Consider the following 22,804-nt stretch of genomic DNA (forward strand, 5'->3'; position numbering starts at 1 on the left):
CTCTTCATCAAGATAGAAGTATGCTTGCCGTGAGCCTGCCAAAGGGTGGTGCTGCATATTCGTAGTTCCTAGGATTGCTGAGAGTTGCACTGTGTTAAAGAGAAACTGTTGTCTGTGGATCTCTGCTTAAGACTTTGGGAATGGAAAATGGTTGTTTCCAAAAGTTAATTAAAAAAAATAATAATCCCAACTGTAAATTAAACGTATGGCTAGGAAAGCCACAGACTAGAAGAGGTAAGGCAAGGGGGATCATTCACAGATATCCTCTAGCATTCATAATCCTTTACAATACCATTTAACTCAATAATATAAGAATGTAATTAGAAATTAAAAATGTATATAAAGAAGAAAGGAAAAAAACCCAATGAATAATACTACTTTTAGGTGCAAAGGAACAGAAAAGTTCTTATTCAAGTAAGAAATGCTGCTGTATGGACTCTGAGAGGAAAAATGTAGATATCCATTTCCTCTTTCATGACTGAAATGCCTCCCCTTTCTGGGGAGGAAGCTGTTGTTTTAAGTTGCACAGTAAAACATGGACATAGGATGAGGATGGCCAAAGGAGGGAGTCAAAACCTGCCCTTACTAGCTGGGCAACAGCAAATTATTTGGTGGGTGCCAGAGACCATACAGTGACATCTAGTGTGATTGCACTTCCCTGGTCTCTTAAGAGGTGCATGTGACTGGCTGTTGTGAATTGCTTTTTTCCCCCACAGTATCTGCCTCAGAGACCTTTTCTTATAGCCATGTCTTGAGGGACTGACATAACAGATGCCCCACAGCAATACTCGGCATACTAAAAATACCTGTGTGTTGTGGCTTACCTCTTTGCTCATCTGTTCCTGGTCTTGGAACAGGCAGAGCAAACTGCACGTGCTGGGAGGTGGAGCAGCCTCAGCACTGCCTGGCTGTAAGATCTGGAGTCTCCTCTAGGTACAATGCCACTGCTAACTCCTATATACTCCTATACACTATGCTGCAGATTTGTTTCAGGAAACCTCATTGCAAGGCTGGCCTCGAGGTACTATAATCGTCACAGGCCTGTGACTGTAATGATATGTCAGCTCAGAGCCTGCTGGAAAAGAAAAAAGTGTCCCTGCTGTGCTTAGCTGTTCAGCAGGGATTTAACAGGGCACAATTCTATGGTAAGAAAATGCTCCATTCAATACAAATAGTTATCAGCTCACTAAATCAATTCATAGGAAGATCCGTGTCTCGGGGTTCTGTGATCCAGTGGACGTGCTCCTCAATAGCATACAAACGCTAACTGCACTTTTAATTTAGGCTGAAGTGAAAATGCAGATACAGGATTCATCTCTGCTGGAAGTTAATTTTTATTTAACCTTTTTTTAAGGTACTCCTCTTGAAAGATTCAGGGTAATTCTCGTATCTAATTACAGCTTCTCAAATGAAGCTCTGAGAGGAAATAGTGTTCCCTCCAGGGACATAAGACCACCAAAGACTCTGATGCATCAAAAAGCCACTAAGATTGAGTGAGCGGCATGTTTTACTCATCGTACTTGGGGGTATTGTCTACTCCCCTTTCTACTTATATCTCTTAAGTTTCCTTCCCTATGATTACAGGAAGTCAAAACACCACTTTCACAGAGGGAAGTAGCTCAGCACTGATATCCTTATGGTATTTTGCACTGCTTGTTCCAAGAGCAAAGGGCTGATTTGTGAAGAGGAGGTTTGGGGTTCTTTGACTCTCTGTGCATGGTGTGGGTGTTTTTTGTTTGTTTTGTTTTGTTTTGTTTTTTGTTTTTTTGGCATCAGCCTCAGGGGAGATTTCTGATTATGTTTGGGGCAGGGGTGTGCCTGACACCATGCCTTCTCCTGCAATGCCCAAGCATTATCCTAGTGTTGGGTTGGAGATAGCCATTACCTGGGATAGCTACCAAACTCTGCAGCTCTTTCTTAAGGTTCATAATGTCTTTGCACAGCTGGATGTCATCCATCCTGCAGAAACAGAAAAAAACACAGTCAGAGACATGCGAACTCACGTGCTCTGTTCATGGGATCAGCCAGTCTTCATTTCACTATGCAGTGCTGTCCCTTGTTTTGGACCTGTGCGTTCACTTGAAATGCAGGGCTTTGACTCTGAGATGCTGGTGCTGTTCCCTCACCCACTGTAACAAATAGCAAAAACTATACTATAGGGCTGGTCAGGCCCATGATTACTTGTCTTACTGGGACCTAATTTGTGTGTAGGTCAGGTAAATGCAGATTGTTACTGCAGTTGCTTCTTGCTTTCTTGAATGTCACGCCTAATCTTCTGAAATGAGTATCTGTACACCTAGTAGTTGCAACAGAAACTAAGTGTGCCACAATGCAACAATATAGCCAGAGTTTTCACTGGGGAAAAGGGCAAAAGCAAGGGGTAGCAGAAGCTGTTATGTCACTTGATGCAACAAAAACAAAGTTTACATTCCACTGATAACTATCTTTATGACCTTACTAATACATAAGCCAAAGACTGGAAATGGTGATAACTTGGCATCTAACTATTTTGAGGTCTTGTGCCTTTGGCGACTGCCTCTCATGGGGGATGTGAGAGCACTTCAAATCTTGGATCTGCAGAAAGTTAAGGCACAGATGGTACCTAAATAAATCATTGTAATGTCAGCAGAAACTGGCAAGCACCTTCGATTCCAATTGAAAGTGATACCTATTCTGGGAGCTGCTGTACTGAAGTATTCCACGGGAAGCTAGCAAACATCAACACTAACTTCTTGGCAAATGCGGTATTTTAGTGTCTCAGTTGCATTGGCAGCCAAGGCTCAGGTGTTGCCTCAGAGTGCTGCACCAGGGACTTCGGTTCTGAAATCACACTCTGAAGAAGAGTAGAAAAAAAGTCTTTATGATTAATTGTACATTCTTCAATTCAGATGTCACCAATACTATCCTTGTCCACAGATCTACAAGTCCTTGTTTCCTACTCCCATGACAGAGGGGTAGATTGCCTGGTGCCTGAAGGTAGCTGAAGAGTGCTCAGAACATGGATCATCCAGCAGCATTTCAAGGTAAGAAGCCTGAGAGCCTGGAGTGTGTGTGTATGTGTATGTGCATGAGCATGGACGTAAAGCAGAATGCAATCAGATTATAGAATTAAGTGAGGAGTGGTAAAGCAGGATTTCAGGTACAAACAAGATTTTAGTCACAACCCAAGAGCTTTTATTCTCCCTGCCACCTCTCGTTGGAAGGCCGGTCTCTGCAGGGAGCTGTCCCTCAGCTGCTTTGTTCGTGTTATTAAACTGAACCTTTATTATTTGCTGCTTCAGTTAACTCTATCTTGCCTGTTCTCCTACTTTCTCTGTGCTAGGGCAGCTACTGTTTTACCTTTTAACTTCTCTCTTCCCAAAGGGTTACAATGATACCTCTGATAATATTATTTATCGCTATTGTCCTTGTTTAGGTGCCTCTGTCACCTCAATGGCAGAGCAGCTCTCCAACTGCATGCCCAACTTACGAGACCTACCCTTTCCCTACCGTGGGAAGATGAGCGCAGTAACCTCTGGGTTACTCCATGGTTCGCTGCGGTATGTGCTTAGGACACTTGGAGGCAAAGACCTTAATAGTGATGATTATTCGTACTTGGACTCTCCATATTATTTATGCTGAACATCAGCAAAGCTTGTTTTTCTCTTGAGATCCATCATGCTAAATCATATGAAAATTACTTTTATCAATTAACAGTCTTAAACATTATCCCTTCAGGGGAATTAATATTCAAAATGTGTTGAGATGTGAGCAAGCCACATAGCTCCTTATCCTTTTTTTTAATGTTCATGCAGTTTGAGTGCCACATTAATATAATGAGTATTAATATATTTGAAGAAAATAACCACGGTTAACAGAAAAGAGTTTTTTGGCAAGAAATGTTTGATACTGTGCTGTATTCAAATGTCTATGGGCTAGACTCCCAACTAGTGAAAAGAATAGTGAACTTTACAGCAGAGAGAGGCCCATAGCATATGGAGTGTGGGTATTCATTTTTCTACATCAGATAAACTGGGCTCCATCTGAGAAAATCCCAGAGATACTGATTAAAATACTTCACTGTACCAGTCTGACTCCCTGCCCTCCTCAAGGAATTCCAAAAGCTAATGCCATCGCTCTTCTCTCAAGATTTTCTTCTAGGAATTAAAATATCACTGGCAGTACCTTCCAAGTAAGCAAGACCATCTATGTCTGGTAATCCCTACAGTCTCTCTGGTCAGTGCTGCCCATCTGTGGTGAAGATACTGACCTCATACGCTTTCCCTAGCAGTAGGTGTAAATACCCCTGTTATATCAGCTCTTTCCCTTTCATCTGCTACATATAGCTGCACTCTTCATAGATCACATTCTTAGTATCTTTTTTTCCTGAGCCATCAGCTTTGTTGTTCCTGCCTCATAACTCACAACAGAGGAGGAAATATACGGCCAGGTGCTTAAGGGCTGTAACAACTCTGTGACTATCTGAATTGCTGAAGTCGTGAGCCAGATGACCTCTTTGGAGTCACTGCTCTGTAGCCATCTGGTTTTGATGATGGACAAAAACTAAACCCACCATCTCCACCAATTCCTTTAAGCACATTGAACATCTTTCCTCCCATCTGTATCGGGCAGCCTTTGTGTTTCATCCACTTTGTGCTGCTGATCAGGGAAAAAATATCTTCCTGGTATGTTTAAATGATTAAAGGAGGGCTATGGGACATATTCGTAAAAGTCAAGCAAAGGCATCATCCATCTGACTCAAGGAAAGCAGGAGGTATATCTGCTTGTAAATATAAAGCACATTGCAAATCTGCTGTGAATAAGATAACATTGAACACAGGGCAATAATTGCTGTCCTGGGTAAGGGTCACCTCCTTGTCCTTTAAGAAAAGAGAGGAGGAACTCCTGGGAAAGAAAGCCCTTGGAAGGCCATTCAATCTATACTGTTGCTGTGACCCTCCCTCTCTTTCTCCTTCGTGCTCTGGGTCTTGCACCTGAGCAGTTACAGGAGGCCCAGAGGAAGGTGATGTTTCTTCTGAAAGAACCACCTTGCAGTGGATTTGAAAGCTGGTCAGTCAGCAGGGTTTGACTGAGACCGTGCTGTACTACAGTGCCTTCTCAAGGAGTCCGAGAGCTTTTGGTCATCCTAAAGAGAGCAGGAATCTAGAGTAGAGAAAAAAACCTCCTTTGGGTCCCCTAACTTTCTACAGAGAAGCTGGAGAAACATTCTGAGCCTAATTCTGCAGCACTTTTTGTCCTACAAATCAAATCTATCAAAGCGCAGGTTGGGTCAGAGGAAAAGCCACACTCTTGTCCAGCTTATTTAAGAGCACTGTTAGGCCTCCTGTGCAGCTGGTGCTCTCCTCTGAGGACAGCCGCGCAATTCAGCACTGGTCTGTGCTGAATACAATGCTTTTTCCCTGTAGATAAAGCATGACATGAGGGAGTGAAATGACTCCCTCCAGGCCTGTTTAAGCTATCTACAAAGCTACCCAAGACATATGGATAAAACTTCCAATATACAAACAACCTTCCCTGAACCCTTGTGTCCTCAGTAATAGATAGTGCATTCTTTCCAGTCCCTGTGAAGTCATTTTTTAATGTTGTAGCAAAAACATCAGTAAAGCAAACAGCAGTTATAGTGTGTCAGTTTTACCTCAGAGCAGAGCTTTAAATGTCTGCCCAGCAACCCTAAACTCATGAGTTACAAATATAATAAAACATTTCTCTTAATAAAAGCCCAAATCCATTCCTGGAGTAATTGCAGTAGTGTTGGTTTAGGGATACGTTCTCAGTCTACTTTCATGTATTCCTGACGCTCTCCCCGTAATTCTGCTTTTCTGTTTCATAATTGTTTATTGCAAGAAACCCTCTGCGTGCTTGGAGATATCACACAGCATGTATTATTCTTTTCTCTCTTGGTATTTCAAATTATATCATCAAAACCTAAAAGCAGACCCTCTATTTGCCCAAACAGGAAAAAATAGCTCATAATGAATAAACAGCATGAGCAAAAGATTTTCTAAACATGTCACAAAATGACTGGAAAATAAGTGGGTCGGAAGAGCCTGCAGTAATCTGGCACAGTGACTCAGCCCACTGAAATGTCTTTCTTTGGTCCAGTTACCAGGGGAAGATGCTCTGAGCACAGTCATTCCCATAAGCGCCACAAGTGAGGCAGACAGCTTGAGTCATCTCTGCTTCAAACAGCCTGGGCTGGGGGTGAGCAGGGCACGGAAATGGGAGCGGGAGACATCCCATTCAGCTGCATCCAGGCAGGTCTCGGTGGCAGGGGAAGATAACGGCAGTCAGAGATGAATTAGAAAAGAAACCTTCTGTACTGGATACAGAAGGAGTGTTTTGTTCTGTTTCAATAGAAATTAATTCCAGGACAGCTAAATACATTTTTTCAGTCTTTTTTCCAGTTGAGGAAGAAAACCTAACTCTCTAGTATGCCATCTAGAACCATGTTGTCTTTAGGAAAAGACAAAAAAGTAAAGACAATAGGAAAAACACTGAACACTCACCTTAATGGTCAGCTGAAGAAAAAGAAATGGCCAAAGAAGTTTGTTAGTTGCAAGTGCCAAATGCTTCAGGTTTGGGAGTAAGAACTGTTAATAACAGCTGTGTAAGTGTCCATTATCTTTCTCAATGATTTCAGGACAAGCAGAGCAGTTCAGTGTGTCTGGAGAGCTGCTACTTTTACCAAATGACTTTCAAAGCTAGAAACAGATCTGTGCTCCCTCTGGAGCGTCTATAGGAGTGGGTTTGAGATCCTTCTGTTTTCTTTTATTGCATTAAAGTGCTTGAAGGACAACGTAGATTAAAAAATGAACCAAGGGTAGTTTTGTAGGTCCTCTTCCCTCTCTTTCAGCAGGTTTGCAGGCACTTAGATTGTTTAGTTCTGTTCTAATATATCCCTGTCCCGGAAGTAAAAAATGCCCATAATTGTTGGAATTTCTGAAGACTTTGGTAATACAGGTCTAAGAGATCACTCAGCTGTCATGCAAATCGCAAGTTAATGTGATTGCGTGTATCTGGAGAAAGTCTGCTTACAGGGATAAGATCATCTCCTCAGTGGTGAGAACAATGAACACGCTGAACACCAGCCACGGGCAGCCAGTAGTGAGGGGGAAATTTGGGTGATGAAGTAAAGAGCTGTGTCGAAATAAATGAGAATTGCTACAGGCAGAGATGGTGATGTGTAGGCAGGCTGCTGATTTGTTAACCTATGGACAGAGGTAGGGGGCCAGGAGACCAGTGGAGCCCACCTTTGAGGATTGCAGGTGTTTAAAGCCCTGTCAAAGCTGTGGGGAAACTGGAATGGGGAAAGGGTCTTGGGAACAGAGAGAGAGAAACAAGAAGTTTACCTATGGTCCCCCTTCTACAATTGACCTGTCTTACTTCATTTTGTCCCTGTCAACTCATCTTAGTTTCTTAAAGCTTCTAATTATAAAGCTGTGAAATCACAGACAACATTAACGAAGAAGAATATAGTACATGTCGTCTGAGTCATTATGGTGTGTGTTTATCACCTTGTTATTTAGCTCCCCACCTGGTGCTGCTCAGACTGGAAGACACAAAGCTGGCAATTAAGATAACAGATTGCTGACTAGCCCACTTGGCAGGTCAAGTTACAAATCAAAAGTCCTACGATAACTTTAACTATTAAAATAAGCGGGTCTATATTTTCTTGGTAGAAGCACTCTGTGATCCTGGAACTGTGGATAGGAGCACCGGACTGCAGCTTTGTGCAGCAACGTTGTAATTCAGCTGTCTCAGGGGTTTGAGGCAATTGAAGATGGCAGGACTTGGACATCCCAGTCCCTGGAGGTCACATTTAAGGCATATTTCACAGAAATTCAGAACAGCGTCTAAAGAAGCTGTCTGAATTTTATTCTCACTCACATTGCTAAATTCCCTTGAGCTGGGGCCATCTCTGCCAGTTATGAAGTCTTACCGTCCACTTCAATAGCAACAAGAGAAGGAGCAATTGAGGAAATACCTCCTTGTGGAGGGGAATATTTCTTTGTTGTTAGGAGCTAGAAGTGGGAACCTTTACCTTTGGCCATGCATTGAATTTAGCATGACTGCTAAAAAAAAATTCCTTCTTAATTTACCTCCATAGTTAACCTTTTCTTATTTTTAAAACCAAAACAAGAGCAACTATTTTTGTATCAAGGCTAGAAAGAATATAAAGGTATCTGGTATAAAATTAAACATTGACAGTCAGTCCATTTTAGGACTTTTCAATTTACTGTTGAACCACAATTGATTATACTCTTGTTTTTGTAGCAGAAAGCAGGGAGAGATACCACTGGAATACCACAGGTTAAGAATTATAAGCTATTACCAAGAATCCTCGCTTACAGGGAGATAACTGTGTAAAAGTTTGGGCCACAATAATTGTTGCGAGTACTGTATGAGCAAGATGCATCATGAACACATCATCTTAGATACATGGTCTCAGGGGAAACCACTGATTCTACTCTCCACTCATGCAAACTGGACCACAAGTAGCTGAGAACAGGGAAGGCAAAAATAGTTTGGGATTAAAGCTTACATTTGGAAATACAGTGCTAAATTACTGACCTGAAAATGACTCATTCAAAAGATTAGAGATATCCAGGGCTGCTCCCTCTTCTATTAAGATAAATTTGTGATGGCCGCAACATACATTCAACATAGGAAATGTTATTTAGGGAAAAGTTTCTATTAAATAACTATTTTCCCAGCTGCCCAAAAGAGATAATAATGAGAACTAATCCATTTGCATTGTTTCTTTTTTTAAGGCATAAACATCCTGACTAACAGGTACTAAGTCTACAATTCATTAAATACTTTACTAATAATATGTTTATCTGGCCTCCTCCATTTGCCACAGTCATTATATAACATTTACAAGAAGGTTTTCCTTTCTGAGCATTTTAGCGTAGCACTTCTACTGCAACAAATTTAAAAGAGGAATGCCATATTTTCCTCTGGCATTGTTTGCTGTCAAACCAGGCAAAGGAGATGGGTCTGCAGAGAGATCAAGCTGAACAAGGCATTTTTTTTTGTCTCTATGTGAGCTGATTTTCATTTATACTTCCAGCTTAAAGTGCACTGACAAGAACTTTGCAGTTCTGTCCCAAACTCCTGTTGTCAGGGCTTCCAGGTTCCAGTCTGTGGAGCTGGGAAAGACTTGTTGGAGCTGGAGCTTCCAGATCTACCATGGGCACAATGATCCCTTGAGGCTCCCAAGTCTGTGGCATTTCCCCTAGAAACTGGGACTGTCACTAACCTGAGAAGACCCAGGCTTTGAGCATCTGACAAGTTTCATTGCAGAAACCAGGTTGGGGCAGTTCCTGGCTTTTGTTTCCCTGTTATTCCTCAAAGACTCTGGGTATCTGCAGGTTGCAGACAACATTGCAATGGATGGGAAAGATAAATGGCAACAAGCAGTCACAGTCATGAATGAGCCATATCACGCAGAAGAGTGAAAGTGTGCCACACGAGGCTCTAGCAGTGGGAGAGCCAGGTGCCTGGTCTCCCTTATAAAGCTGGCTTAGTATTTTCCCTGATGATACCTCATCTTTGTCACTGTTTCTTTTCTTGTTTGTTCCTCCAAAAGAACATCCTCTCATTTAACTCCATACAGTCCAACAGGGAACAATATCAAGCTGACAATCTGACATATGAAATATTTATTAAAAAATATATATCATCACACAACTGCATCCTTCTCTACAGCATCCCACAGTGCTCCCAATGTTCCTAGAGCAAGATACAATCTGTCAAACAGGAAGGAATTCACTGTAACTTATATTGCTTTGTTAAGATTATAGCACTATGAAGGATAAAAGATTTATTATTCCTTTCCATGAAAAGAGAGCCCTTATCAGAAAACACAGACAACAACTACAACTCTATTCACAAAAAAAAAAAAAAAAATCTGCTTTTCTTGGTGTTATTTCTTTGCACCATAGTAACAGCTAGGTGCCCAACTCAGAAAAGACTACTAAGTATACTTATTCAAAGTGTCACTGTTGCCACCCATGGCATTAAGCCACTGAGAAGTTGTGGTTGATGCTACATCAATGAGCCACTAGAAACAGAGATAAAGTATTTAGATGGAAATTAATTAAAATTTAAAATAAACTTCATTTTATGCAAAGACAATGATCATTGCTGCCTTTTCTTGCTTCAGAATGGAAACAGTCCACTTAAGCAGTCCACTTCTCCAGTTCTTGTGTAGCTTAATGTTGCTTCACTTTGCAGTGGTTGCATAAAGCCAGGCAAGCAGCAGATGTATCATTTTGTATTTTAAATGTTCTCTGCATATTGCAAAACATGTACAGGTGAGAGTCCTATCTGATATCTATTGATGTGAGTGTTATTGTCCTTATAAGGAATTTTGATTATTATTTTTTCTCCATCATGAATTTGCCCTCAATTTTAGATTGCACCATTATGTCCAATGCCCTATAGACTAGCGACCATTACTGACTATCCCATTTCTTCTACCGCTAGCGATGGGTGTACCAATGCCAAAGCAGCAAAATAGTGATTTCATTTCTTCCACAAAGTGAGGAAAGGAAAAAGGCTAAAAGGGCAAATAAAGAAAAAGTAAGCCTAACTAGAAGCAAAAGAGAAGAACAGGGATTAATTATGTGTCCTGGCCAGCTAATGAAGGTGTGGGACTGCTAACATGAATTTTCTACCAGGGTAGAGTCAAGTTGCAGCAAATTCATCTAGATAAAAAGGTAATTGTTCCTGGGATTATGAGTAAGCAAACATAATAGTACAACCTGGTCTGAAAACCAGAATGGATCTATGGAGAATTTGGATGATTGTAGATATTATGAGCACTGTGGAGCAGAGGGAGTCATCTGATGCTGCGTACGGACAGTGTACAAAGAAAATGACCAATTTTAATTCTGCTAAGTCAGTACAGAGGTGAATCTGGATTTTTTGTAGTATTAGTTATGCACTGTAATAACCACACAGATATTGAGTAAGTATTGTATTATATTTATAATATTTTTATAGATTAAACAAGCTTAATGAAGTAAGATTATTTTCAATAATTGCCTAAAGCAACCTAATAGGTCTTATTATTTAAAATTCTATATGCCCTATACATTAAAAAATTGCCATTCTGTATTGCCTGCATTGCAAAAATAACCACTCCCCAGACAGCTATCCCAGGTGGAAGTAACTTCCACAGTTTTAGCTCAAGGTCAAGCCAGTATAGCTGGCTTCAAGTCCTGCTTTCCATCTGGAAGGCCAGCAGTATCAGGTACTGGCAGACTTCCCAAGGAGTACATTTCACCGTGACAGGGAATGCTATTTTATAATAAGAACTCAGTGCCATTTCTGTTCGCAGGCATAGGCAGTAACTGTGGATGATAAGATCTCACCTATACTATTAATATTTACTGGGTCAGAATATGCTAATATATTTTAAAATGCATGAATTTTGTACTACAAATAATTTTGAGCTTCAGTTTTGATGTGTTCCTATATCACATAGTGCTCTGAGCTTTTGCTGGCTGTCTCCTGTGTCAGCTAAACTGAGCTAACACATGCGTTATCCATTTTTACAGTCCTCTCCTTCAGCAGGGTAGATTTCTGTGCTGCCCAGTAATGCTGAATCCCAGACTGTCTCTGAAGCCAGACACAAGTATCCACAGCAGTGACACATTAAATGTGCAACGAAGAGGATGCAGCTTACTTGGCTTCTGGGTCTGTTGTCTCGCTAGGAAAATGAATAAGAAAGTAGGGTAGAAGAATTAGAAAGGGAAAGAGAGTGTGCATACTCTGAGGTTGTATGTTTGCTTTCCTTAACAGTGATGATACATGGAAAATCTACAGTTTGACCCAAAACTCTTCTTATAGAGGCCTTTTTAAGAAATATGCTGAGAGGACCCAGAAAAGATGTGAGGGGAAACTGAGTAGCTAAAAACTGATGCTTTTAGGCACAAATTGTCTCCATAACAATAAGGGCTGAGTCCTCAGCTTTTCTGAAATTAAACCCAGCACAGCTGGAGATAGCAAATTATAGCTTTTTAAGCTATATTCTCATTTCCTGGGCTGATGGTCACAAAAGCCCCTGACATAATTTAAAGAAATTTCACAGTTTCGGTAGCATAGAAGGAGGGAGGCTACAGCCACAGTTACAACAATAACCTTGACATTGCCCATCCTGGGAACTAGGTGAGGCAGGGTCTCGAGGGAAAAACACAGGTCTGTAATTACAGTGCAAGTCACAGGGCATCTGCTCTGCTGTGGCTGCGGTGTCTGAGCTAAACTGTGGCTGCACAATGTAAATTGCGGCATTGCCTAATTGAGGAAGGCTTGATTTTATAATATGAATATTTGTTGAATGTGTCTGTTTTATGTAAACTTTATGTAATTCTTCATAGCAAACAGGTAATCAGCTGGAACTGATCTGCACTTCCTGGATATAAAGAGTATAGCTGTCTTCAGCTGCCCTCCCTTTTTTTAAGGAGGAAATAATAGCACGGAGCAAAGCAAAAGACGGGCTTACAAAGGCTAATATCTGACACCAGGCATGCAGTTTGCACCAAGGTCTAAGAAAGAGCATGACATCTGAATTGATTGTTTCAGCTAATTTTGCTTTCTCTGTTTCTGTGTATTGGTAAAAAAAAAGAAAACAAGAAAAAAAAACCCCAAAAATGCAAGAAAAAGAAGAATCATCAGAAAACTGGCTCCTTATGAAGTACACGCTATCAAGATGAAATATTCCACTGTGGCGTACAGCATGTAATCTATTAAATAGATAAAAGAGTTCAGCTGCTTCCACTGATGTTCAAACTGACAATTTTCGGAGGACAGGCTAGGAGCACGATCACTTTGCCATCATATATCTAATTTTATTGAGCTTCACTCAGCAGAATTAAAAAGCCTTGTCTTGCAATATTTTCCTCAGTGAAAAAGCTTCACAAATTTGGAAATCAGAGGTGTCTACGGGAGTTTCCTGTACTGTATTTTTTCACTTCATTTCAGATCAGTGTCATGGGGTTACAATGTTTTAAAATATCTTCCTCTTAAGTGCTTTAATCTTTTATTAATGAAAAAACTCTCACCTTATGTTTCGTACAGAAGTAAAACTTTTCCCTTCTATCTGCAAGGCTAAAAAGCAGTACACAAGACAGAAAAATCGCATGTATTGAAACTGTACAGATATTTGCAGCCTTCACTTAAATTTTTGGTGTGTCAGTCTACAACAGGATAAATGATATCTAGCTAGCATTCTTACTAAATTTTCACTTTTTTGTGCAATTTGGGAAAGTTTCTTTAACACAGATATAGGCAGCCTATGGAAAAACCTGTATTTGCCTTAGACCCCTCCCAGGTAACCCACTTCAGCACCGAACTGTTATGCTCTCACAGGAAAACAGTATTAAAATTGTGAATAGATACAGATATAAGTATAGAGATGCCAAAAAGTGCAACACCCTCTTAGGAATATCTTCTGAATTTTAGAGTCATTTCGATGGGTAGGGATACATGCCTCAACCGCCAGCCAGGAAAGACTCCATTTCTGGATGTCGTCAGTAGATGTCTGCCAACGGGGTTTAATTTTCGGAGCTTTTGTGCCCCGCTACCTGTACCGAGGTCGGCTGCAGACGGGGGCACCCAGCCGTTGCGGGCGGCGATGGGAAAGGCGGGGGTCCCCGAGCGCCGGGGCTCGCGGGGCGGCGGGCGAGCAGGCGGCTCCCTGAGGCGGTGGCGGTGGCCCCAGGCTCCCGCCCAAGCCTCACGGCAGCAGCACACATGAATACATGCGTGTGCGTAAACAGGTATTGTTGTATAGGATCCCTATATATGTTATATAGGATATTGCAGGTCGGGTGACACGGGGAGCGGACTGCGCGGGGTTTGTGAGGAAGAAAAGCTTGCCTGCGGCAGCCGCAAGAAGCTGGGTGTCTGAGGAGGGCTGGGCCGTGGCCGCCATTTTGTGCAGTCAAGGAGCCCCTGTTGCCCCTCCATGTGGCAGGCAGGCAGCAGTCCCTGCTAACTGCCCTGCCAGGGCACCTCTGAAAGGATTCCCCTCTCCTCTGAGTTTTAAAAACAAGGTGCGTCCCTTATTAAGGGAATTTTTCCTGCCCCTTCCCTTACTTAAGCAGAATCACGAAGCTGCAGGCAGGTGAGGTCTCTTATGTGATGACTGATTTTGGGCTTGTGTCAGTGACTGCTGTTAACCTGGTGCCTGAATCTGTTTCTAAAGGTGGAAACCTTCTTCCTGAGGGGATGATTCTTTCTGGTGGTGGCTCAGAGCGAAGACCGTAAGTAAATTTTATATCTAGCACAACACAAAACAAATTGCTTATTCACAAAGTGACTGTTGCAAAGAGGTGAGCATTAAAGCAAAGAAGGGAAGAAATTCAAAAACTAAAGCAACAGGTTTGAATATTTTAATAACTCAGTACTGGGTCACAAAAAGGTAGGTGAAATTTGTTCAAATATAATTGAAATTCTCCCCACTTTAAATTCTAAAACTGAAAGTCTGGCTTTGTCTAACAAATAGTCATGTTTGCTAGATACTGGCTAACAGGGCAGGCACAGAAGAGCCTGCTTGGATTTGCATCTGAGAAAGAACCCCTATATGCTGCTGTGTGGTTTCTGAACACTACTCAGTAACTATTAAATCCCTTTATTTCTGAGCTTAGTCTCATTGCCTGATTCTCTTCCTTGGATGCTTTAGGACTTGCTTTCAAATAATAATGATGACTAAGTATCTGGCTTTTATTTCTTCACCATCCCACTCTTTCTTTCACCCCTACAGGGTGATTCTTCTAAAGCTTCTAGTGGTGATGAACTGTTCAGTGAAGACTTTATTTAGATACTGGTGTTACCAACTGTGAGTACTGTAATGTAACATTTGTGTAGTGGCAAAGGAGCAACATATTTCATTTTATCCCTTTTCTGTCCTACAGACTTCATTAGTCATTAGTGCTATTTTGTTCAGTGGGGGAAGGGAGCATGGCCCTCATAGCCTTACACCAACTAAAATAAGGTCTTAACTTCTAATGCAAGCAAAGCTGTCTGTGTGTCTTGCTAGAGATTCCTTCATTTGCAGTTCATGTTGCGTGAAGAGAAAAAGAGCTGAGAGAATTTGAGAGACATGCATGCTATACAGATCACAACTGAGAAACTGCCTGAAGGACTATTACATTATTGATGATCTCATATCAGCAGGAAACTTTTTTTTGCTGGTTCACACACAGAGGAGTGAGAAAATGAGAACCAACTCCAGGCCTGCTGAGCAGCCAGACCGTACTAGTTATTTTTGTACTGGCTGCTATGCTAACCTGGAGGAGTTTTTTTGACAAATGTCCTTATTTTATGGCTACTGCATTAACTTGGGCAAAATGTTGACATAACAGTCAAAGACAACACATGCTGTTGCAGAACTGTTTCAAACCTCAGTGACAGTGAGTTTACTGTTGTCCCATCTCAGTCGTCTTTGTGTACCTTCTTTAAGGTCTTGGAGGAAGTTCCTTCCACGGATTAAACCTGCACAGCCCTGACAGGGGTAGTGCTTGCTCTGATTTCCATCAGCAGCAGGTCTGGCTTGGAGCGTTTTGTTTTCTCATTCTTGAGTGTGAACATTGGTAAAGTACAGTAAAGCTGACAGGCTGTTTGCCTCTAGCAGGAGGGCGCCACTGACACCATTAGGGCTGGTGATACACTCAAGAGTACCAGCCCTCCAGCTATTGCCTTTGCTTTTTTTTTAAAGCACAGCTGCACTATCACTGATGCCATGTTCTAGCTTTAGGATCTGACTGTATTTGAATACAAAAAATTAGTAATACAGACAGTTAGTGAGAAGAATGGACTTTTATTTAAAGAAAAAGTAGCTAGAGATGCTGTAATCTGTGTCTGGATGTGTGAGTGATATGGAATTAGTTCATCATTTTGTTCATGCTTCTATAAGAGCTAAAACAACCCACAGTTTAAATCAAGAGCATTTCTACTCTGGTGCTAATATCATCAGAGAGAGAAAGGGATTACAAACATACCTCACACTTTTGCTCCATTATTGTATGCATGTTTTATTCCTTTGATACCATACAATGAAAGGCTAAAGCAGCTATGGAACTAAAGAGATCTGGTTTTCATTACAGCTGGTATTGAGAAGTCAGTGTTCTGAGCATAAGTGTAGTACTGCAGCCACACTGTCAAAGTCAAGTCAGCCTTAAACCTTTGAGGCAGCTCAGGTTCAAGCAATTGGTCATTCATAGGCAACTCTAACTCTGGCAGAAGAAAGCAATTACTAAAATGCATAATCTGCATACAGACTTCTGGTCTTGGGACACTGGTAATCCTCTGCTTCAGAAAACAATTGGAAGAAATAAATATGACCACATATAAAATCTTCTACAGTATGTCTATGAATGATTTATGTAAGTTTATTAGTCAAACAGGTAACTGTGAGTTGTGCTTTTAATCTCAGCAAGAGATTAACACTTGGCACTTGGTTAAAAGCCAAATGCAACCAAGCCCCTCTGACAGTGTAAACTATCCAGAATGAAAGGCAGTAAAGAACAGCTGCAGCTATAGCATTTGGGGATCGCTAGCAACATCCTTCTCATTTGTCAGGAATAAAATGTAAAACATTTTTTTTAAATGAGACAAAGTCAAATAGGCAATTTTTTGTTCTTTTAAAGGCTATAAAGGGAAGTGCTTTCTGATTCTGGAGGCCTTTGTGTGAGAGAGACTGCTTTCTCTTTCAAATTTGATGAGCCAGTATGAAGAATGTCTGTTATAAATCAGCTTAGAAAGACAGGATGCCCACATGGGGCTTTAAAAATCACGATCAATGATTTTTTTGGGTTGCAAGTAGAGTGCAAAGGCAGAAGCTGGCTCACCAGTGGCATCGACAAACTGAATGTTACTGCCTCAAGGATTAGCAGGCAGAATCAGGATATTCTGCCACAGAGAAGGGAGGACCTGGGCTAGAAAGTTGCATGAATATCCCAGGAAAAGTGGTCTTGCCAGCCTGTGGCTGCTGAAGGAACTGGAGGGCCTGCGGCTGCAGCGCAAGCCTCAGTACCTCTTGCTGAAGGCAGTGGCAGCAGCAACTAGCTTGGCTTTCCATAGGCAATGGCCATCTCTGGCTGTTTTTGCCTCTGTCACCTGCCTACTTTGCTTATACCGGAAGCCAGCCTGAGTGGAAACTTTGGTACAGGTGCTCAGAAGGGCTTTCTCCTCTCAGCTTGCTCTTGGCAAGTGCTCTTCCAGAGCTCTAGGTAGAGTGTGTTTGGATGGTGGCTAATGAAGGAAGAGCGCTGCGCACAGTATGAATGTTAGGTATATTCCCTTTCCAATAACCAGGCTCCTTTGTGCTCTGTTCCTTACTGCCTTGTGAGGCAGGCTGTGCTGAGTGTGAGCATGGGGGAAATGAAAAGAACAAACTGGATAAAAGAAGAAAGAGCAAGTGAAAAGTGTGCAAAAGCATGACAAGCAGATGTCTGCCATGGCTGTTATTCACTGGGACAGTTTATTTCTGTCTCTGCGCTTTTTTTGATACAGAAAATGTCAAGGGAAGTGAGGCTTTTTCCCCAATTAAGTCTACATACAAGCCAATAGCCAAGTACCTATCTGATTACCAGAAGCAGGTATGACAAAACTGTTCATGTTTACTTTATTTGTACCACTCCAGCATTATTATTAAAGGTCAGCATAACTGTTGCCAGATCTTATTTTCAAAGGTCTATAAGCAGTGACTGTACATGCTTTGGGCCTAAGTCTTCTGTAGTAATATTCATGGACAGATGTTTGTGCTGTTTGAGGGTGAGGCTTGCAACTTTTGGCAGTACAAGTAAGTCAGAGCACTGAAATGAGCACCCAGGAGTCAGAGTTAAAGTACCAGTGCTATCTTTATATTTCAAAGGGAGAAGAGAGCAAAGAGCTTTTCAGGCACGGTAAGCTACTGCAGCTTCGTTAAAGCCAAGGGTCTGGGTTCATCAGGGTTTAGACCTACTGAGGTTCTTAGCCTGTCAGCAAAGGCGTTAGTTTCTGATGTCAGGTACCCATAGACAAATGAGACTTCAGAATATTATATTCCCTCTTAATAAGCCCTAATCTTCTAAATTCAGCAATTTAGCAATACAAACTCTATTGACTTTATCGTCATAACTGGATTCATTAACCTTCAGCAGGGCACCAATGCCTGACCTCTTTGGTGGTTTTGAAAATCTCTCTTGTATTAATGCTGTTTAATTTGATGCATCAAAATGTGTTTTGTGCTCATAAGCTAATGGCTTCCATTTAACAAATGTCAGATCTTGGCTGCCATTAGTTCAGAACAGTGTGATCTCTTGTGACACGAACTGTCTAAGACCACTAATGAAGTAAGGGATAAAGCCCAAAATAGGTTAGACTGTGGAAGCTTTAAATCTCCTACCTGTTGATACTTTCTTCAGACAAATATCCTTCCTACAAAGGACTGAGCTCAGGTATAAAAATATTCTCTGTAGACTGATACTTTGCTAAAGTTTCTTTTTGTAAGTAAAAGATCCCTTTTATATCTTCTGCAAATCATGCAGAATAAAAAATGTAATTTCCCTTGCAACCTCAGAAATCATTTCCCAGTGGCATTTTGCAAGCATTCACCTGACTGGGATGCTCTTTATCTTTCTTCTTTTTAAAATGTCAAGCAGATAAAAGTCTTCTAAATAGCTTTCTTTCGTATTTTGATTAATTTTGCATAGCATTTTCCCAGAAGAATTGATACTTACATAAACCTGAGTTCTGATTCTCTTCTGACTAAGACTTCCCGAAGTCTCTGGATCTTTGCCATCTCTAGCTCAATTTCCTCAGGCATCATTGTTGTTTCAGCCATTGAAATGATGTCGAGTTGATCTATGTGTTTAAAAAAAAAAAAAAGAGAGAGAGAGAAAATGAATGAAGCTAGTCAAACTGTCTTAATATGGCTTTTTAGGAATACAAATTTAATCACAGAGCTATCTGGCTATAGGGTAATTAATGCAAGTAGTGGAGAATATTCTAGCTGAATGTTACATTGACTGGTTTCTTTACTGTTTTGCTCATTACTTTCAATGTTTTCTAGCCATTTCAAAATAAAAGAATCCCTAAAATGATGTTCATTTCAGTTAATCTGAATCTATCATATCTCTAAGGAACCCTAACGCAGAGTAACCCAGTACATAACTATAGCTACTGTCTGTATCAGTACAAAATTGTTTCACTACAAACTTTGACAGAATAGCCACAGAACCACTACAAAACTCACCCAAAACAGCCATTTGATATTCTGAAGAGTCCTGTCTTGGCCCAAGTGCAGGCAGTGTAAACTGATGAGGGTTTCCTGTCTCTACTTTTTATTACTCGTTATGCCATTCCACCATCACAGCACAACCCACAGCAACAGCACAGACCCACTAGAGAAAAGCCAAAGATGCGGCTAGAAATGATGCGGGGCCAGTCCTTTGAGGGGCTGAGCGTTTCTCACAAGGGCATGCAAATCAGTTGAGGAGACAAACACCGCTTTGTAGGATTACTTGGCAACTGGTAGTGCCAGGGTTCTTTTATGATTTTTTTTCTCTAAAATTGACACGTTACCTCTTCCAAACCAGAGAGAAATAGGGCTACCAGCTCATAGAAAGTAGAAGGTGGATTTGGGAAGGAGCAACCTGGCCTCTGGAAAACTCTATTCCACGGTGTCATCATACTTGGCCTTCATTTCCACTAAGGTTTTCAAAGAGACTAATGAGCAGAGTGCCTCCATGTTTTGACACCTGAATGCAGCTATACCCCGAAAGCAAGCCTGCTTCAGCAGTATTGGTTTAAAAGAAGAAAATAGAGAGGTCGAATGTACCAGCCATGACTCTGCAGGTGACAGGAAATAAAGCACCAAAAAAAGCTGTTCAATTAGTTATGAGGAGACAAATTCCAAAGTCCCTCATGAAAGACTAGGCACGAACAGCTGAGAAGAATTTCTGACAGAAACTTGGAACAGGAATGAAACCACAAAATCCCAACAAACCCAGCCCCTGTGTGAACTTAATTCAGAGATCTGCTCTCCCAAAATGGAAGCAAATTAAAGAAATATTAGAGGATGTACAGAAAATAAATTTGGCCCTAATCTTAGAAAAAAATCATCCTGGCTAGCATTTTCTGTTATTTCTGGCTTCAGTTTCTAATGAAATAAGTGGGAAAATACTAAAAATCATTAATTTTTTTAAGAGAACAGAATCATGAGCAAAAAGTAGCACAGACTTAGAAATATCTTTCATTTGAGAATAGCCATTTCTCAGTGTTTTTTAAAAACTCAGATCGCCAAACTGATTGATAAAGTAAGACTATCTTTTATGTCTGAACACACAGATGCTGCTTCTGTAGAAGGTAGATTTTCCTGTGAGAAATCATTGCATTAGTTGCGGTATAGTTAGTTGGGATATAGCCTAGGTGTTCCTAAGCAGTGTTGTTTCAGCTCTGTCTATGGCTAGCTCTGTTGTGAAGCTCTTGAGTCTTTTGAAAAAAACAGATATTAACTTAGATGTTGAAATAGAAGCTAAAATTCTTAGAAACTCTTGACCCATTTCAGGAGGGCTCAGCCCTAACAAAAATGCCACAGGGATTATATCTGACCCCCTCCCACACTCTTCCACGTTTGGCAGTGAGGAACCATAGTGAAGTCTTGAACTTAGTAGCACAGTACTTTACATGTTGTGCTACTGCTAACACATGGGCAGAATTATAATACAATAGTCACAGGAAGTTACATCAGACATCTGTCAAAAGAAACTAGAACAAAGATTCAGTTAGTATAATTTTGCCTCTTGTAGCTTTTTGGCAGCTGTGGAGCTGTTTTAACTGCTTGCAGCAAAATTGACTTTGATGGAAAATTATTTTCCAAACATTAAACAGGAGACAAAGTTATTCTGATGTTACTATGAATTAAAGCCAATAATAGTGATAATTAGAAAGACAAGGCATGAATACATATAGCTGTGTATATTTTTTTTCACACATACACATGCATACACACAGAGACATTTTAAAATTAGCTCTCAAGAGCTCAGAAAATAGGAAGGAAAAAAAAATCTATCTATCTTCCACTCTGCAATTGTAGCTGTAAATGCCCCAGTGTTACCCTGGGTAACAGCTCAGCTACCATATTGTGATTTCAACAGTTCAGGAGAGGAATCATGAACAAGCCTTATGCCCTGAGTAGAGGCTTAGAGTCAACACAAGAATTACTGTGGCAAGTAGTGTGTGGCCTGACCTCTTGCAGAACACTCAAAGATTCTTCACATCCCACCTGACGTGTTTGAACAACAGAAAATATTTTAGAAAACTATCTAAAATTATGCAATGATTTCAAAAGAATCAAAAAGCACCACAGGGTTGAAACTGGAAGGAAATATATATAGAAAGCATCAGATCAGAAAGCAGATGGAAGGAGGATTGGGAAGAGCTGTATTAAGGCAACTTTGAGAGGAAGAACCAGACAGTGGCAGCTGACATGGGAAAAAATTTGGAGGTGAAGACACAGAGAATGGAGTATGGGGATTCTGTGGTGTTAGAAGGGATTAAGAGGCAACTCTAGATGAGCAGGCATGGTCTTCCAAGGAGAAGGGACTGAAGGATATAGTCCATACTTTAGGCATGTTCACTTGTACACTGTAAAGGAACGAAATAATTTTGCATCAAATCTCCAGCTTTTCTAAACCTCCCTTCCTAACAAGTAAGACTGAGTGAGCTCCTTTAACAGCTCCCAACTGGTGAATCCTTAGGTCACATAAACCCAAAACAGCTGCAGTATGCCACCCACTTTGGCCTCTCTTCTCTGAAGAGTATGCATTTTTAAAGCAGGCTATGATGGAAAGGGCACAGTTATAACATGGTATATCTTGGAAATTATGACTTAGTAGAGCACAGGTAGGAGGACACTCTGGAAGCAGGAGCCTCTGAAGAAGCTACAGGTCAAGATTCCAACCTCAGGCCTTCGCCATTGTGTTCCTTTCAGATCAGCAACCTGTTTGTGTCTGAATTTCTCTTCTAATATTGTGGTTAACTGTTCAGCCTACCTGGCAGCAGCATCCCGAAGGATAATTAATTATTGTTCATAAAAATGCTTTGAGCTCCTGGGATGTAAAACACTCAGGAAAGAAAAACATGTTAACGTTATTAAACCTTTGAGTAAAGCTCTAGCTCTGTCCCAGTGATGAATGACACCTTTATTGCTTTGAGACATAGATTCTGAACAGCTTCACACACGTCTCTTGCCTTTTCATAACAGAAAGAAGAAATACTTCATTTTATTTAAAGCAAATGTGAAATGCTACTGCAGTTGTATGTGTGTGTAAGGGCAGGCATGCATTAGTCAACTATTTTTTAGCATATATTGTTGTTACAGAAATCAAAGCTCTGTTTCTGGAAATCAGCCAAAATTTATAAAGCAAAAGTGGAGAAACACTGAGATTAGTCATAGCTAGTGACAGAACAAAACTATTTTGTCTGCTCTACAATCACCAGAATAATTTTCAGTGACAAAGAAACAAGTGAAATATTATTAGTGTATGCATAAAAAGATATTAACATGATAATAATTAGTATATGGAAATAAAATTATCAGGCTATTATATGTAATGTGATGGACTGAAGAGATAAAACTGAACCTATTTTTGCATTTTTTTTTCTTCATTTAAATGCAGACTAGTATAGTTAAACCAGATATTAACTTAATGATCACATTTCCTCCTCACTATGGCAGCCATAAATGGAACATTTGCCAACTCGGATGAAAACAGAAGGAAAAAAAGCCTATTAAGTCAATAAGTACAAA

At 40.7% G+C, this 22,804-nt stretch overlaps 1 protein-coding gene across 2 annotated transcripts in view; it reads right to left on the reverse strand.

Moving 5' to 3' along the window:
* The window catches only part of BMERB1 (bMERB domain containing 1), a 56,745-nt gene that overhangs the window by 8,984 nt on the left and 24,957 nt on the right, over positions 1-22,804 (reverse strand). Inside the window, exons 1-3 of one of the 2 annotated variants that reach the window (XM_026096388.2) lie at positions 19,247-19,356; positions 18,732-18,855; positions 1,886-1,959 (exon numbers count right to left, since the gene is read on the reverse strand). In XM_026096388.2, the coding sequence (XP_025952173.2) occupies positions 1,886-1,959; positions 18,732-18,855; positions 19,247-19,259 (211 nt within the window). In that variant the 5' untranslated portion in view covers positions 19,260-19,356. Of the gene's footprint in view, positions 1-1,885; positions 1,960-18,731; positions 18,856-19,246; positions 19,357-22,804 lie in introns of those variants that run through there. The other variant, XM_064520349.1, reaches the window with a different exon arrangement.

The sequence above is a fragment of the Dromaius novaehollandiae genome, chromosome 14 (genome assembly GCF_036370855.1).
Source record: "Dromaius novaehollandiae isolate bDroNov1 chromosome 14, bDroNov1.hap1, whole genome shotgun sequence".
Lineage (NCBI taxonomy): Eukaryota > Metazoa > Chordata > Aves > Casuariiformes > Dromaiidae > Dromaius > Dromaius novaehollandiae.